General features: G+C 40.2%; 1 protein-coding gene across 2 annotated transcripts in view; it reads right to left on the bottom strand.

The window, feature by feature from the left end:
• YTHDC2 (YTH N6-methyladenosine RNA binding protein C2) overlaps positions 1–17,208 on the bottom strand; it is a 256,373-nt gene that overhangs the window by 169,694 nt on the left and 69,471 nt on the right. For both annotated transcript variants that reach the window (XM_053701553.1, XM_053701552.1), the window contains exon 20: positions 13,578–13,697. In XM_053701553.1, coding sequence (XP_053557528.1) covers positions 13,578–13,697 — 120 coding nt within the window. The remainder of the gene's footprint in view (positions 1–13,577; positions 13,698–17,208) is intronic.

The raw sequence follows: 17,208 nt of genomic DNA, 5'->3' as shown, positions 1-17,208 counted from the left end.
AAACTCATACCTAAAAAGACTGAGTGCTGTAATAAAATCAAAGGGTGCTTCAACAAAGTTGTTTAAGGGTGTGCACACTTATGCAACCATATTATTTTAGTTTTTCATTTCTACTTCCCTCCACCTAAAAGATTTTAGTTTGTTTTGCAATTGAGTTGTACAGTTTATAGGTCACATTAAAAGGTGGAAAAAGTTCTGAAATGATTTATCTTTGTCTCATTTTTTTACATCACAGAAACATGACATTTTAACAGGGGTGTGTAGACTTTTTATATCCACTGTATATACACGCACGCACACACACACACACACACACACACACATACATACACACTTTTAAGGCCTTCCCAGTCAAATAACTTCAAATATGCAATTTAAATTTTAATGTTTTATGATTTTTAAGAAATGCCCAGAGGCATAACTTTTCTTTACTTTCTGCGATGAGATTTTTTTAGTGAAAATTTTTCAGCAGGTAATTTTTTAAATAAAATTAAATATTAAATTAGACCGTTACACTAAGGCACCAGTTCAATTGCAATGTATTGGTTAACTGAAGAATAAAGCAATTTTTAATGTTTTATAATATAGTGCAGTAGTTGAAAATTGCATTTCAAATTAGCTGCATACAAAAAAAAAGAAATTTTAAAATGTCTCTTAAATAAATCCGTTTCCTTTTCTCTTGGTCTAACATAGAAATCTAGTAATAAAAAGATGCAGTGCTCTTACATTTAGAATAAACAGTTTTGCAGACTGGGAAATCTCTGAGAGCCAGTCAAATTACTTTCTCTTGCGTTGTATCCAGTCCACGAATTAATCCTTACTTGTGGGATATTCTCCTTCCCTACAGGAAGTGGCAAAGAGAGCACACAGCAGAGCTGTCCATATAGCTCCCCCCCTAGCTCCACCCCCCAGTCATTCGACCAAAGGTTAAGAAGCCAAAGGAGAAACCATAGGGTGCAGTGGTGACTGTAGTTTAAACAAAAAAAAAAATTATTTACCTGACTTAATTGCCAGGGCGGGCCGTGGACTGGATACACCGCAAGAGAAAGTAATTTATCAGGTAAGCATAAATTCTGTTTTCTCTTGCAAGATGTATCCAGTCCACGGATTCATCCTTACTTGTGGGATACCAATACCAAAGCTTTAGGACACGGATGAAGGGAGGGAACAAGACAGGTACCTTAAAGGGAAGGCACCACTGCTTGCAAAACCTTTCTCCCAAAAATAGCCTCCGAAGAAGCAAAAGTATCGAATTTATAAAATTTGGCAAAAGTATGCAGTGAAGACCAAGTCGCTGCCTTACAAATCTGTTCCACATTTTCCATTTTTGAAAACCCATGTGGAAGCCACTGCTCTGGTAGAATGAGCAGTAAATCTTTCAGGAAGCTGCTGGCCAGCAGTCTCATAGGCCAAACGGATGATGCTTTTCAGCCAAAAGGAAAGAGAGGTAGCAGTCGCTTTCTGACCTCTCCTCTTACCAGAATAGATAACAAACAAAGAAGATGTTTGTCTGAAATCCTTAGTTGCTTGTAAAAAGAACTTTAAAGCACGAACTACATCAAGATTATGCAAAAGAAGGTCCTTTTTTGAAGATGGGTTAGGACACAGAGAAGGAACTATTTCCTGGTTAATATTCTTGTTAGAAACAACTTTAGGAAGAAAACAAGGTTTGGTAAGCAAAACTACCTTATCTGCGTGGAACACCAGATAAGGTGAATCACACTGTAAGGCCGATAATTCTGAGACTCTTCGAGCAGAAGAGATAGCTACCAAAAACAAAACTTTCCAAGATAACAACTTAATGTCTATGGAATGTAAAGGTTCAAACGGAACCCCTTGAAGAACTGAAAGAACTAGATTTAGACTCCATGGCGAAGCCACAGGTTTATAGACAGGCTTGATTCTGACTAAAGCCTGTGCGAACGCTTAAACGTCCGGTACCTCTGCCAGACGCTTGTGCAAAAGGATAGACAGAGCAGATATCTGTCCCTTTAAAGAACTAGCCGATGGGGGCGGAGTTTGACTAAGCTCAGGAATGGACGTGTGAGCTCTGAGCTGGAAATTCCAAAAAAGTCAGCATTTCAGCTCTAAAATAAGTCTAACTGACAGTAATATACTGGGTGAAGTCTCTGAATACCAGAAGCACAACTCAAAGGACGACAGTGAGCGATTGGAACAGTTAGGGAAATTTTCAACTCCACAAGCGGCGATTTCGCGCCGGAAAAAGAAACTAATCCTCACAGCGTTAATGGCGTGACATATAAAAGAAGGACACAGCACCGGACTACAGCACCCAAATGAGAAGCGACTAGATCCGCAATAGAAGAAACAGAGGGGCGACGGCACAGATTCTCCATAAGATAAGCGGCATCGACTGTTCCGGCTCAGAAGCATCGCATGGGTAAGCAGCCATTACTACCTGCACACGAGGGCCTGATAAATGCCAACTCGCTCAACACTTAGCGGTCGGCAGCTTGGGAGACAGAGTGCTGGAGCCTGCCGTTATCAGTTGTCCCAACATCCTTGAGCTTTTCGGTCACACATTTTATTAGCCACAAAGACAGTCTTGGCCAGTACATGCTTGGGGGCAAAATAGAATTCAAACTTGGGCCAAAGAAGCCATAATAACAATGTCAAAATATAGTAGGCCCTAAAAAGAAGATGTGAGGTTCTTAATGACCAGACATACCCACATCAAAATCATATCAGGAATGTAAGAGTCTATTAATAAATTAAGCAACTAGAGGTGCGCGGCAGGCCCTGACATTTGCAACATAACCTTTGCAGGCTACACACACGTGGCATCAAATAACTTTCTCACTGTAACATATCTACTAGTGTCAACCTTAAGACACTTACACAAAATCGTTATCCTTGGCTATCTAGTGACACTTACTATTTAGAAATTAAAAGCTTTAAAAGCTACTGCAGCATTACCTTTATCCTGTGGCAACTCTCTCATACGCAGCAAGGTTTCTCTATTTCAAAGGTTTAAACTATCATATTGGAGAGACTCCTGTAAATTTCAGCTCACCCTCCACTCTACATTTCTATCTCCGACAATAAACAAATAATATGTCAGCCAAAAAATCTACTAAAGGAGACAAGACAAATAAATCTTCCACTGTGAGCACCTTCTTCAAACCTTCACGCCATAGTAAACTTACAGAAACAGTGACAGAGGAGATGGAGGAAAACTCAGATACTGAATTAGATTCTTCCCCACATAGTGAGACTCACCCAGTGACAAAAGCAGACCTCAAGGACTTAGTCTCCAAACAGGACATTGCGGCAAATTTCGAAAAATTATGGGGAAAGATAGACTCAATGCACTCAGCAGTCACATTTAGCCTAACAGATATTAGAGCAGATATAGCAGATTTGGGAGGTAGACTTGAAGCTCTGGAAGAGCACAGAGATACAATATCGGAGGAAATGGAAACTACCTCTCACACACTACAGTCACAAAACCAAACCATCAATGAATTGCAAGACAAGGTCGATGACCTAGAAAATAGGTCACGTAGAAGTAACATCAGACTGAAAGGGGTCCCAGAAACAATCACTAACCCAGATCTGAACACATACCTGAAACATTTATTCCGAAATATTACGGGAGAACCAGAAGAAACTGAGTTTGCGATTGAGAGAGCCCACAGGGCATTAAGAGCAAAGCCCAAAGAGGAGGCACCTCCTAGAGACATTATAGTAAAATTCTCATTTTTTCAAGACAAGGAAAAAATCCTTCAAGCTTCCAGAAGTAAGCCTACCTACAAATTTCAGGGAAATATTATCCAATTTTTCCAGGACCTCAGCGTCAGAACCCTCCAAAGAAGAAGTTCCCTGCGCCCCATGACAACTCTCTTACGCAAAAACCAAGTTAAATACAGATGGGGTTTTCCCTTTGCCCTGCACATCCTCAAGGATAACAAAACCTTTACAATCCACGATGTAGAAGATATTCCTCCTACCTGCAAGATACTAGGGCTAGAAATCCCGAACATACCACTGGAGGACACCCCTCATAAATTGCCGAGCACCTCTAACCAAGCAAAATGGACACAAGTAAACCGCAAAAGAACCAAAAAAATGACACTATCTCAAAGCTACCTGACCGACCCATTTACATTGTTTTTTCACCGGGAGACTACGGAAGAGTCGCAATAAAGTCACCTGGGCTTTCCAGGGAGAATCCCAGCCTCCCGAGTACTGTTTGACCAAGGCCCCTGACAGGGGAACTTTGGCCAGTTGACCCATTTGTAAGAACTACTTCAAAGTCCTCCTTTGTATAAAACGAAGGAGGGGAACAGAACTCAAATATGTTGTTTCTTAGTTAGAAAATATGTTTAGTTAAGTTAGTCGAAATCTCTAGAAGCTGACACTTTAGCTAATTTTTTATTAACTCATTTCATGGTCCAGCTCCTCCCCCTTACCCCGACTCGTCAGAGGTAATAATGTACACATACCCACAAGTTAAGTTTAGCAAATGTTATGTTATACTCTGTTTTTCATGTTTATGCTGCACTGTTACTCTTTTTTTAACATTCTTTAACTCTTCTCCTAAGGTTGCCGAGAAGGTCACTCCCTCCGGGTCGGCACAATTTTCTATTGCCTCCAGGTCTGAACGTACCATCCACATAGGGTCGTATGTATTAAACACTTTTTTACATGTAACACATCAGAAGAAATTTTACTTTTTAAGAACTAGATGACACCAAAAATTCACCTAATATCTCACAACGTGAGAGGCTTAAATACTAATGTTAAGAGACGTACAGCCATGTCCCAGTATAGTCTTTTAAGAGCCAACATATTATTCCTTCAAGAAACCCACTTTACCAAAGACATAATCCCGAAATTTTGGACTAGAAAATTTACACAACATTTCCATGCAACGACGAACTCCAAGAAAAGAGGGGTTTCCATCCTTATCCATGCCGATTTACCATTTAAGCACGAATCTATTATAGCGGATAGAGAGGGAAGATACCTCATAGTCAGAGGTCACATTGGAGACTCCCACGTCATTTTATGCAATGTTTATGCTCCCAATGACAACCAACACTCGTTTTTTACCCAAATCTCTAGTTTACTTACTAACTGGTCCCAATACAAAATTATATTAGCAGGTGATTTCAATATCACTATGACCAAATTTAAAGAATCCAAACCAAAACTCACAGCTAAACAAATTAGACACAACAAAATAGTAAACTCCATTCAGGAACATCTAACACCACATGCTCTATTTGACTCTTGGTTTACATTGTATGGTAACACTACAGACACTACCTTTTATTCGGCAGCCCATAAACAATATACGAGACTGGACTACATTTATATTAGCCAAGTCCTACAACCACTTTTACAAACCTCCAAAATCCAGCCATGTGTGTGGTCAGACCACTCTATCTTGTCCCTATATCTTGAGGGATTCATAGATACACATAGAGCAAGATCCTGGACTTATGATCCGACACATTTAAAAAATCCCACATATAGAGATAAATATATCAAATCACAGACTGATTACTGGGAACTCAACAAGGGAACTACACTAAGCCCTCTGTCCCCCTGGGCGGCACAGAAAACATATGCGAGGATTATTCATACAGGACAAATCCACTAGTAACAAACAATATAGAGCTCAAATTTCACAACTTCACACAGAAATCTCAGATCTAGAGAAACTCCATAAGACTACCCAAAGAAAAGATATTTTAACTACTCTGACAGCTAAAAGAGACACTTTAGCCAACATCCTAAATACCCAATCTATTAGGGCTATACAGAAACTAAATACACAATACTACATCTATAAAGATAAGCCAGACAAATTTTTGGCGAATAAACTCAGAGATAGATGCAAAGCGTCTATTATTCCTTCTATATTAACGACAAATGGCACTTTAGTTTCAAATCCCCAACTTATTGCAGATACATTCGCGGACTTCTATGGGCAGTTATACGACGGCAATAAGGTCAATTACACAAACACCACAGAATCCCAAACAATGCAATTTCTAAAAGAAGCAAATTTACACACAATTACAACAGAAGACCTAGACAAACTAAACGCACCAGTTACTAGACTAGAGGTCCTGAAGGTCATTAAAGACCTCAAGACAGGAAAGGCAGCAGGGCCCGATGGATTTGCGGGGGAATACTATAAATCATTCAAAGAAATACTAGCTCCACACCTTACAGATCTGTGTAATTTAATTCTAGAGGGGCACACTATCCCAAAAGATATGCTGCAAGCCAAGATAATAGTAATTCCCAAACCCGGCAAAAATCATAACTTATGCGCGAATTATCGCCCCATTTCGCTTATCAATCAAGATATAAAGATCGTCACAAAAATTTTAGCTAATAGATTAACACATATTCTGCCAAAATTAATTCACCCTGATCAGGTGGGCTTTGTAATTGACAGAGAAGCACCAGACTATGTACGACGACTTTTAAACATCATAGATTATGTAGGTGATACTGGAATGCCTTCTCTGCTCCTCTCCCTGGATGCGGAGAAGGCATTCGATAGAGTGGACTGGAGATATATGTCGGCGGTATTACATCAGATGGGATTCAGGGGGGCCTTTATTTCGGCTATAAATGCTATCTATTCCAACCCAACAGCCCAAGTATCAATTTCAGGTTACAAATCTAAGATCTTCCCAATACTCAATGGCACGAGGCAGGGGTGCCCACTATCCCCTCTTTTGTTCGCGATCTGCATAGAACCTCTGGCAGCAAGAATTAGATTAGATCCAGATATTTCAGGAGTTAAAATTAAAAATCAAGAATATAAATCAACACTTTTTGCAGACGACATTCTTTTAACTCTGTCTAAACCCCTCACTTCACTAACCAAATTATACACTCTTCTAGACCAGTTCTCTCAAATTTCAGGATACAAAATTAATTTAGATAAATGCGAAGCAATGTCTTTGGGACTACCACAACACACAAAAAAAAACATTGAAATTAACTTCCAAATTAGATGGGTTAAGCATTCGCTCAAATACTTGGGAATACACTTAACATCTAACATTAATCAACTATACAAATATAATTATGAACCCCTCTATAAAGAGATAAGAAAGAAACTACTTAAATGGAAAACATATAACTTCTCGTGGTTAGGCAGACTGGCATCTGTCAAAATGACTATCTTACCCCAGATATTATATCTTTTTAGGACTCTCCCTATCCAAATCCCACTAAAAGACCTAAAGACAGTGCAAAAAGACATAATAACATTTATTAGAGGAAACAAAACGGCACGGATAGTATCCACACTCATTTTGAGACACAGACAATTGGGTGGAGTGGGTGCGCCCAACATTATAGATTATTATAGAGCAGCAAGGTTAGCTCAGACAGCTCTAATAGGAAACAGATCTGGGGAAATCATTTGGACTGACCTGGAGGCCAAGCTTAGGGATTCCTTATATTCTGACGATAGCTTATGGAATGACTATACCTCAAAAGAGATCTCAGGCAAACCTGGCTCACAGGTCACATTGTACACATCTCAGATGTGCTCCTTCCTGACTAAACGACAGAATCTGCTACCCAAACAAACATTAGTATGTCCTATAAGATCTTTAACCCCAAAAGACTTACATGTTACAATTGATAAATGGTCCAACAAAGGACTGTACAGAGTAGCAGACTGGATGGACGGTAGAAAACCCAAAACATTTAATCAGATTCAGACACAACTTGATACAATAAAGCTACAGTGGTTCCAGTACCTTCAGGTTAACTCAGCGATCTGCAAATACATTAGAGACAACCAGCCAGACATCACTACTTCATTAGAGAGCCTACTCAAATCATTGCACAGACCTAAAGGGGCCATATCCAAATTATACATACAAATACAATCAGTTGGTAACCCACATAAATCTAAAGTATTCAGTAATTGGGAATCAGATCTAAACATCCACAAAGATAAAGGTGGGTGGGACGATGTGTTTCATTCTGCCTGCAAGGGATTGCTGAGTACTGATTTGAGAGAAAATACGATTAAGACCATGTTCAGATGGTACCTGACCCCAATTAAAACAGCGCATATATCTACTAGCCACAGCAAACACTGTTATAGGGGATGTGGGGAAATAGGTTCCTATTACCATATGTGGTGGGAATGTAGGGAAATACAGGGCATCTGGAATAAAAACTCTGCCCTACTCAGCTCGATTCTAGAGGACACTATCAGCCTAGCACCAACCCATGCATTACTACACATACCCCTACCCAAATTTAACAAACAGATAAATACGTTCATTAAAATCATATGCACAGTCACTAGAATAAGTATTGCAAAATATTGGAAGGTTTCGGTCCCCCCCTGGGAAGAGGTTTTAAACAGGATTTCTCTAACATACTGAATGTACGAGTCTGCATCACAAGTACTGGGCACACAGACACAATTCGAGAAGATCTGGTTTTACTGGACACTGAATAATAGACCTAACACCTAAACTCAAACCCAACCTTCTCTTTGTAGGTTGGGGGATAGCACCATTAGTCGCTGACCCGTGAGGGAGGACACACAGGGAGGCAACTCTCGGCAATTAAAGCACATTTTTCTCTCTTTTTTCTTCTCTTTCTCTTTTCTTCCTTTCCACCACAGGTTCACTGTAACCTTAATTTCTCTAACCCAAGTTAGACACAAGGCGAATCAGAGAAAACTTCTAGAATATAACTTGGGACCTTCTTGTTTTTATCCTGTTATAGTTAGAAAAGTTTAGAATTTCATATGTTATAGGACTCTTAAAAAGCTACTTAGAGATAACAAATTTTGAATCCACCTGGTTAATTGTAAAAATGCTAACCTCGTTCCAGCTATCTGTATAATGACTTCACCTTTAAAATGCTCGAGATAAGGGTGGTAAATTGATGTGATGTTATATGATGTTATAATCTCAATAAAAATATTTAAACATAAAGAACTAGCCGACAATCCTTTCTCCAAACCGTCTTGGAGAAAAGACAATATCCTGGGAATCCTAATCTTACTCCATGAGTGACCCTTGGATTCACACCAACAAAGATATTTCTACCATATCTTATGGTAGACTTTCCTGGTGACAGGCTTTCTAGCCTGGATCAGAGTATCTAAAACTGACTCAGAAAAACCACGCTTTGAAAGAATTAAGCGTTCAATCTCCAAGCAGTCAGTAGTGAAACTAGATTTGGATGCTTGAACGGACCCTGTATTAGAAGGTCCTGCCTCATTGGCAGTGTCCATGGTGGGACAGATGACATGTCCACTAGGTCTGCATACCAAGTCCTGCATGGCCACGCAGGCGCTATCAAAATCACTGACGCCTTCTCCTGCTTGATTCTGGCGATCAGACGAGGGAGAAGAGGAAACGGTGGGAAAACATAAGCCAGATTGAAGGACCAAGGCGCTACTAGAGCATCTATCAATGCCGCCTTGGGGTCCCGGGACCTGGATCCGTAGAGAGGAAGCTTGGTGTTCTGACGGGACGCCATCAGGTCCAACTCTAGAATGCCCCATAGCTGAGTCAGCTGGGCAAATACCTCCGGGTGGAGTTCCCACTCCTCTGGGTGAAAAGTCTGACGACTTAGAAAATCCGTCTCCCAGTTGTCTACACCTGGGATGTGAATTGCTGAGAGATGGCAGGAGTGGGCCTCCGCCCACCTGATTATCTTGGTTGCTTCCCTCATCGCTAGAGAACTCTTTGTTCCCCCCTGATGATTGATGTAAGCTACAGTCGTAATGTTGTCCGACTGAAATCTTATGAATTTGGCCGCAGCTAGGTGAGGCCATGCCTGAAGCGCGTTGAATATCGCCCTCAGTTTGAGCTACAGATGGCCGAGGAATGGAAGGAAGAACTCGGCAAGTAGTTCAAAGTTTCAACTTTCTGACCTCCGTCAGAAATATTTTCATTTCTACCGAATCTATTGGTGTTCCTAGGAAGGGAACCCTTGTGAGTGGTGACAGGGAACTCTTTTTGATGTTCACCTTCCACCTGTGAGACCTTAGAAAGGCCAATACAATCTCCGTGTGAGCCTTGGCTCTGTGAAAAGATGGCGCCTGAATTAAGATGTCATCCAAATAAGGCGCCACTGCTATGCCCCGCGGTCTTAGAACCGCCAGAAGGGACCCTAGCACCTTTGTGAAAATTCTGGGAGCAGTGGCTAAACCGAATGGAAAAGCCACAAACTGATAATGCTTGTCTAGAAAAGCAAACCGGAGGAACTGATGATGATCTTTGTGGATTGGGATATGCAGGTACGCATCCTTTAGATCCACGGTAGTCATATATTGACCTTCCTGGATCATAGGTAAGATTGTCTCCATCTTGAATGATGAGACTCTGAGGAATTTGTTTAGAAATTTGAGATCCAGGATTGGTCTGAAAGTTCCTTCTTTTTTGGGAACAACAAACAGGTTTGAGTAAAACCCCAGCCCTTGTTCCGCAATTGGAACTGGGTGGAACACTCCCATTGTATGTAGGTCATCTACACAGCGTAAGAACGCCTCTTTCTTTGTCGTGTCTGTAGACAGACGAGAAATATGGAACCTTCCCCTTGGAGGGGAGTCCTTGAATTCTAGAAGATATCCCTGGGTAACAATCACTAAAGCCCAGAGATCGAGAACATCTCTTGCCCAGGCCTGAGCGAAGAGAGAAAGTCTGCCCCCTACTAGATCCGGTTCCGGATCGGGGGCTACCCCGTAATGCTGTCTTGGTAGCAGCTGCAGGCTTTTTGGCCTGTTTACCCTTGTTCCAGCCCTGATAAGGCTTACAGGTTGCCTTGGGCTGTGAAGCGTTATCCTCTTGCTTTGCAGCTGTAGAGGCTAAAGCGGGACCGCTCCTGAAATTACGAAAGGAACGAAAATTAGCTTTGTTTTTAGCCTTAAAAGGCTTGTCCTGGGGGAGAGCATGGCCCTTTCCCCGGTGATTTCTGAAATAATCTCTTTCAATTCTGGCCCGAAAAGGGTCCTTCCCTTGAAAGGGATATTTAACAATTTGGATTTTGACGACACATCGGCCGACCATGACTTGAGCCAAAGCGTTCTGCGTGCCATAATGGCGAAGCCTGAATTTTTTGCCGCCAACTTAGCCAATTGCAAAGTGGCATCTGTGATAAATGAATTAGCCCGCTTTAGAGCCTTAATTCTATCCATAATTTCGTCATTTGAGGACTCTGTCTGGAGCGACTCCTCCAGCGCCTCAAACCAGAAAGCCGCTGCAGTAGTTGCAGGAACAATGCAGGCAATAGGCTGGAGAAGAAAGCCTTGTTGAACAAAGATTTTCTTAAGTAAACCTTCTAACTTTTTATCCATAGGATCTTTAAAAGCACAACTGTGTTCAATTGGTATGGTTGTGCGCTTAGCAAGTGTCGAAACAGCCCCCCTCTACCTTAGGGACCGTCTGCCATGAGTCCCGCCTAGGGTCAGTTATGGGGAACATTTTCTTAAAAATAGGTGGGGGGACAAAAGGGACACCTGGTCTATCCCACTCCCTAGTAACAATATCCGCAACCCTCTCAGGGATCGGAAATGCATCAGTGTATACAGGAACCTCTAGGTACTTGTCCATTTTACACAACTTCTCTGGGACCACCATAGGGTCACAATCATCCAGAGTAGCTAATACCTCCCTGAGCAAACGCGGAGGTGTTCCAATTTAAATTTAAATGCTAATGAATCTGACTCTTCCCGATGAGAAACCTTTCCTGAATCAGAAATTTCTCCCTCAGACATCAAATCCCTCACCTCCATGTCAGAGTGTTGTGAGGGTACATCAGATAAGGCTACCAAAGCTTCAGACTGCTCATAATCTGTTCTTAAAACAGAGCTATCACGCTTTGTAGGAAAAACTGGCAGTTTGGATAGAAAGGCCGCAAGTGAATTATCCATAACTGTCGCTAGTTGTTGCAATGTAATAGGGGCAGACGCACTAGAGGCACTAAGCGTCGCTTGCGCGGGCGTAACTGGTTGTGACACATGGGGAGAGGTAGACGGACTATCCTCATTACCATCAGTCTGAGAATCATCTTGGGCCACATTTTTAAGTGCAACAATATGATCTTTAAAGTGTATAGACATATTAGTGCAATTGGGACACATTCTGAGAGGGGGTTCCACCATGGCTTCTAAACACATTGAAGAAGGATTTTCCTTAGTGTCAGACATGTTTAACAGACTAGTAGCATACACAAGCAAGCTTGGAAAACACTTTAATCAAATAAAAAACACAGTTTGAAAAAAACGTTACTGTACCTTTAAGAAATAAAAAGGACAAACAATTTTACAAAACAGTGAAAAATGCACCAATCCTTTTGCACAGTAAGTACCTAAGGCTTTAATAAGATTGCACAGCAAGTTTCAGAAAGATTAACCCCTTAATGCCCAAACCGGAGCAGCCTAAAGCCAACAACCGGTTAAACTACAGCACCTTGCCACAGCTTACTACTGTGGCCCTACCTGCCCTTAGGGATCAGTTTTGGGGAAATAAAGCTTCTTCTAGGCCCTCAATCAGCAGCTGGAACCTCCATGTGAAGCAGCATGAAACAGTCTCTCAATTCTAAGTGCGCATCTGAGGCGCGAAATTAGGCCTCTCCCACTCCACTCCGGAGTTGTGAGGCCTACAAAAATCACTTCTAAGTGACTAAATTTATGCCATGTGGATAATAACCCCAGTAAAACACTCCAAAGTGCCTAAAAAGGTGTCTCCAATGAGTATTTTTTAATAAATAATCAATTACTCTGCTTTAGTGTCAACCAGCCTATTTAGCCCTGTTATGTAAGCATTCAATTCTATACTAAGTCTCAGAACATAGCTTACCCTTCCCACATGGGGATCTTGTCAGTCTTCTAGCATTATCTCAGTCTTGTCTAGAAATAAATGACTGAACATACCTCATTGCAGTCAAGCCTGCAAACTGTTCCCCCCAACTGAAGTTTTCTGGTACTCCTCAGTCCTGTGTGGGAACAGCAGTGGATTTTAGTTACAACATGCTAAAATCATTTTCCTCTCAGCAGAAATCTTCATCACTTTTCTGCTAGAGAGTAAATAGTACATTTAAAAATAACAAACTCTTGATTGAAGATATAAAACTACAATTCTAACACCACATTCACTTTACCCTCCCTGAGAGAGAACCTAGTGCGTTAACGCGGCAAAGAGAATGACTGGGGGGTGGAGCTGGGGGGGAGCTATATGGACAGCTCTGCTGTGTGCTCTCTTTGCCACTTCCTGTAGGGAAGGAGAATATCCCACAAGTAAGGATGAATCCGTGGACTGGATACACCTTGCAAGAGAAATATATATATTTAAATAATATTTATACCTTAGTGAAGAACATAAGTATTTTAAGTATTCCTAGAAGTCTATGAAGAAAGGGAGTTAGTATGGTTGAGATAACCTCACTGCAGAAGTTAGCGCACGTGTCTTTCGCTTGCACACTTTTTACTTTAAACTTGTAATACCAGCACTAGCGTTGGAGCAATACTGATCTACCTTGAGCGCTCAAGAGTAATAAAAATGTACCACTCCACTTGTTATCTAAGCCTAAGTTGTTTAACTTACCTTGAGCATCTGCACAGCATTTTTTACAATTAAGGCTGGAGGTGGTTCTGGAGCCTTCACTAGGAAATCAGCAATGGGGCAGTTTATTGGTGCCAACAGTTTTGCATGCAGGCAAAGCTCCTGTCAAAAAATAAAACAAATGATTACTATAAAGACAAAAAAAATATATATAAAAAAACTTTTAAAATGAAAATTAGTGAAACACAGAAAAGCTATGTGACCAAAATTACAGTTTCTGTGTGGCCCTAGAGCAGATAACAATCAGGTGTTGGCATATAAAAAGCAGTTTCTTATTTCTCATTAGATAATTAAAGGACCAGTAAATATAGTAGCTTTGCATAATCAACAAATACATGATAACAAGACAATGCAAAAACACTTAGGGGCTGATTTATCAAGCTCCGTATGGAGCTTGATGCCCCTGTTTCTGCGCGAGCCTTCAGGCTCGCTGGAAACAGCAGTTATGAATCAGCAGTCTAAAGACCGCTGATCCATAACTGGTCCGCCTGCTCTGAGGCCACAGACAGAAATCAACCCGATCGAATACGATCGGGTTTATTGACACCCCCTGCTAGCGGCCGCGAACCTGCAGGGGGCGGCATTGCACCAGTAGTTCACAAGAACTGCTGGTGCAATGATAAATGCCGGCAGCGTATGCTGTCGGCATTTATCGATGTGCAGCAGACATGATACGATACTTCGTATTATGTCCGCTCGTACTATGTTAAATCTACCCCTTAGTCTGAACCTGAAATGAGTAGTAGATTTTTAGTCTTTTCCCACTCTGCCTGTATCATGTGACAGCCATCAGTCAATCACAAATGAAATGCATATACATACATTCTGTGAATTCTTGTACATGCTCAGTAGAAAACAGTGACTCAAATGTGTAGATATAAAAAGACTGTGCACATTTTGTTAATGGAAGTTAATTTGAAAGTTGTGAAAACTGTATACTGTATCTGAATAGTGAAAGATTAATTCTGACTTGAGTGTCCCTTTAAAAGATAATGGTGAGATAAGTTAATTAAAGTAATGGTAAATCCTAGCATTTCAAAAATGCTAAGATTTACCATAGCTATCAATAAAGGCTGCCTTCATTAATGAGGTTTAAAAAAAAAGTGTGTAAAAAGTACCTTTATTCTTAGTTTAGTAGTAAATCTAAACTATTTTTTATAATTGAGGTTTGAACGCTGGAAAACACAAATGGCATCCAATTTCCACAACGCAAAAGACACGACCAAAAGAGCAATAAGAACATAAATGTCTGCATACAGATTAACATAACAAGATACAATCTGAAACAAAGTATCTGTAAGCGTCTACCTACAGATTTACACACCCAAAGTTAAAGGGATATGAAACCCAAACATTTTCTTTTGTGACCATTTTAAAAAGTTTCCAATTTACTTCTATTATCAAATTTACTTTGTTCCCTTGATATTCTGTGTTGAAAAGATACCTAGGTATGCATCTGGAGCACTACATGGCAGGAAGTAGTGCTGCCATATAGTGCTCTTGCAAATGGATAACATTCTTGCAAAACTGCTGCCATATAGTGAAATGGGCCAGCTCCTAGGCATACGACTCTGCTTTTCAACAAAAGACACCAAGAGAATGAAGACAAATTGAGAATAGAAGTAAATTAGAAAGTTGCTTAAAATCACATGCTCTATCTGAATGATGTGTGAATTTTGGGTTTCATATCCCTTTAAACAAAATATCTAAGATACTAGGTGCAAACTAAACAAACCTCTTTTTTACCCTCCTGAACATTATAAGCCCCTCTTCGACTTCATTTGTCACGTATACATAATATAAGGGATTCATAATATGAAACACTCTAATTTTCTGTCTTCCCAAGTATATTAAGGTCTCTCTTTGGCCTTAAACACCAACACCTGCGTTACAAAATATAGGAGGTTTATATGGTTTAAATAGCACAGGCCCCTTTTGGACCTGTAAATATACTATAGTGCAACATATATTCTAAACATATTTACTTGAATAATAGCTTTGAAGTCCTTGTTCAGATGTAAATCTTTGAGGACTTAATACCATATTGGCCTCTGATCTGTACAGTATAAAATGTTTGATAGTGTCAAGTTATCTAAAGCTTCCTGGTAAATTAAATGTCTGCACACAGCTATATTCTACTGAGATCAGTTACCAAGAGTGAGAGTAAGAAAGCCACTGTATGGCAATTTAAAGGGACAGTAAAGTCATAAGTAGACATTCATGATTTAGACAGCGCATACAATTTTAAATAAACTTTCCAATTTACTTCTATTATTAAATTTGCTTCCTTCTCTTGTTATCCTTTGCTGAAAGGTTTATCTAGGTAAGATCAGGAGCAGCAATAAACCTAGGTGCTGCTCCTTCAACAAATGATACCAAGAGAATGAAAAGAAATTGATAATAGACGTAAACTGGGAAGTTGTTTAAAATTGTATGTTCTACCTAAATCATGAAAGAAAATTTCGGTTTTAGGTCTCCTTAATAAACGTATAAAACCAAGCAAGTTCTAAACAGAAGTATAGAAATGTATATACTTTATGATATGATGCACTTTAAGTTCCAGATTAGCCAAAGATTACTGGAAGTGTCTGCACACAGTTATATAAACAGGCATATGGACTAGACCAGAGCTTTCCAAACTTTTCATGTTAGTGACACACTTTTTAGACCTACATCATTTCGCGACACAGTAATTCAGTTGTACTAGCAAAAAGGAGGTTAAACTAACTTGTTTTAAAAGATACAGACACATAAATAAATTATATAATAACAAAATGTATTTACAAGTAACCGTATGTATGTATGTGCAAGAATTAAAAAAAGTTTAATAACACCAATAGCTACTTACTATTTTAATGGGATGTATGAGGTTGATGGGATGAACAGAGTTTCGGAATATTTGGTGGAATATTAGATAAAGACACTCGCATTTCATCATCAAGCATTTTTAAGCTTTCACTTCCTATCCATATATCAAGAGCAGGAGCAGCAATGCACTACTGGGAGCTAGTTGCAAAAAACCCAAACCACTGACTTCTGACTTCAGCTCAGCGTATAAGCTGCCACCCTCAGAGCTCTGTGAGTCCGACTGACTACTGCCCGCGCTGCAAACACACTGCTGTCCCACTCACTCGCTACACTTGCAGTCACAAGCCGATTAAGGAGACTACACATGCAGTCAGGAGCCAATGTGCCGCCAAATGTAATAGTTTCAGTTCCCACAGTGCCAATTGGTTAAGATGATCTGTGACCCGCTAGGTATCAATCACGTGTCAACCATGTGATATGCGTAGCAGGCAGGTGGAAAGTCAGAAACCAAAAAACAATTTAAAAAAAAAAATTTTTTAAAATTTAAAAAAAATTTGTGCTGAAGCAGGGACACACCTACACACTGCTGCCGACACACTAGTGTGTCCCGACACACAGTTTGGAAAGCACTGGACTAGACTGATATAAATAGTTTAAATATATGGAGAGGAGCTCTTAAAGATATCTCAGCAGAAGAGTAGAAACAACAGATAGCCTTATATAAAGAAATAACGCATTCAGCAAATGTATGGCTTTATACACAAAGAAACCATTGTCATGCAATGTTAGATATATGCCTCTGGTG

This window comes from Bombina bombina, chromosome 2 (assembly GCF_027579735.1).
Source record: "Bombina bombina isolate aBomBom1 chromosome 2, aBomBom1.pri, whole genome shotgun sequence".
Lineage (NCBI taxonomy): Eukaryota > Metazoa > Chordata > Amphibia > Anura > Bombinatoridae > Bombina > Bombina bombina.
Note: the sequence above shows the minus strand (reverse complement) of the source record. Positions and strands in the feature narration are given on the sequence as shown.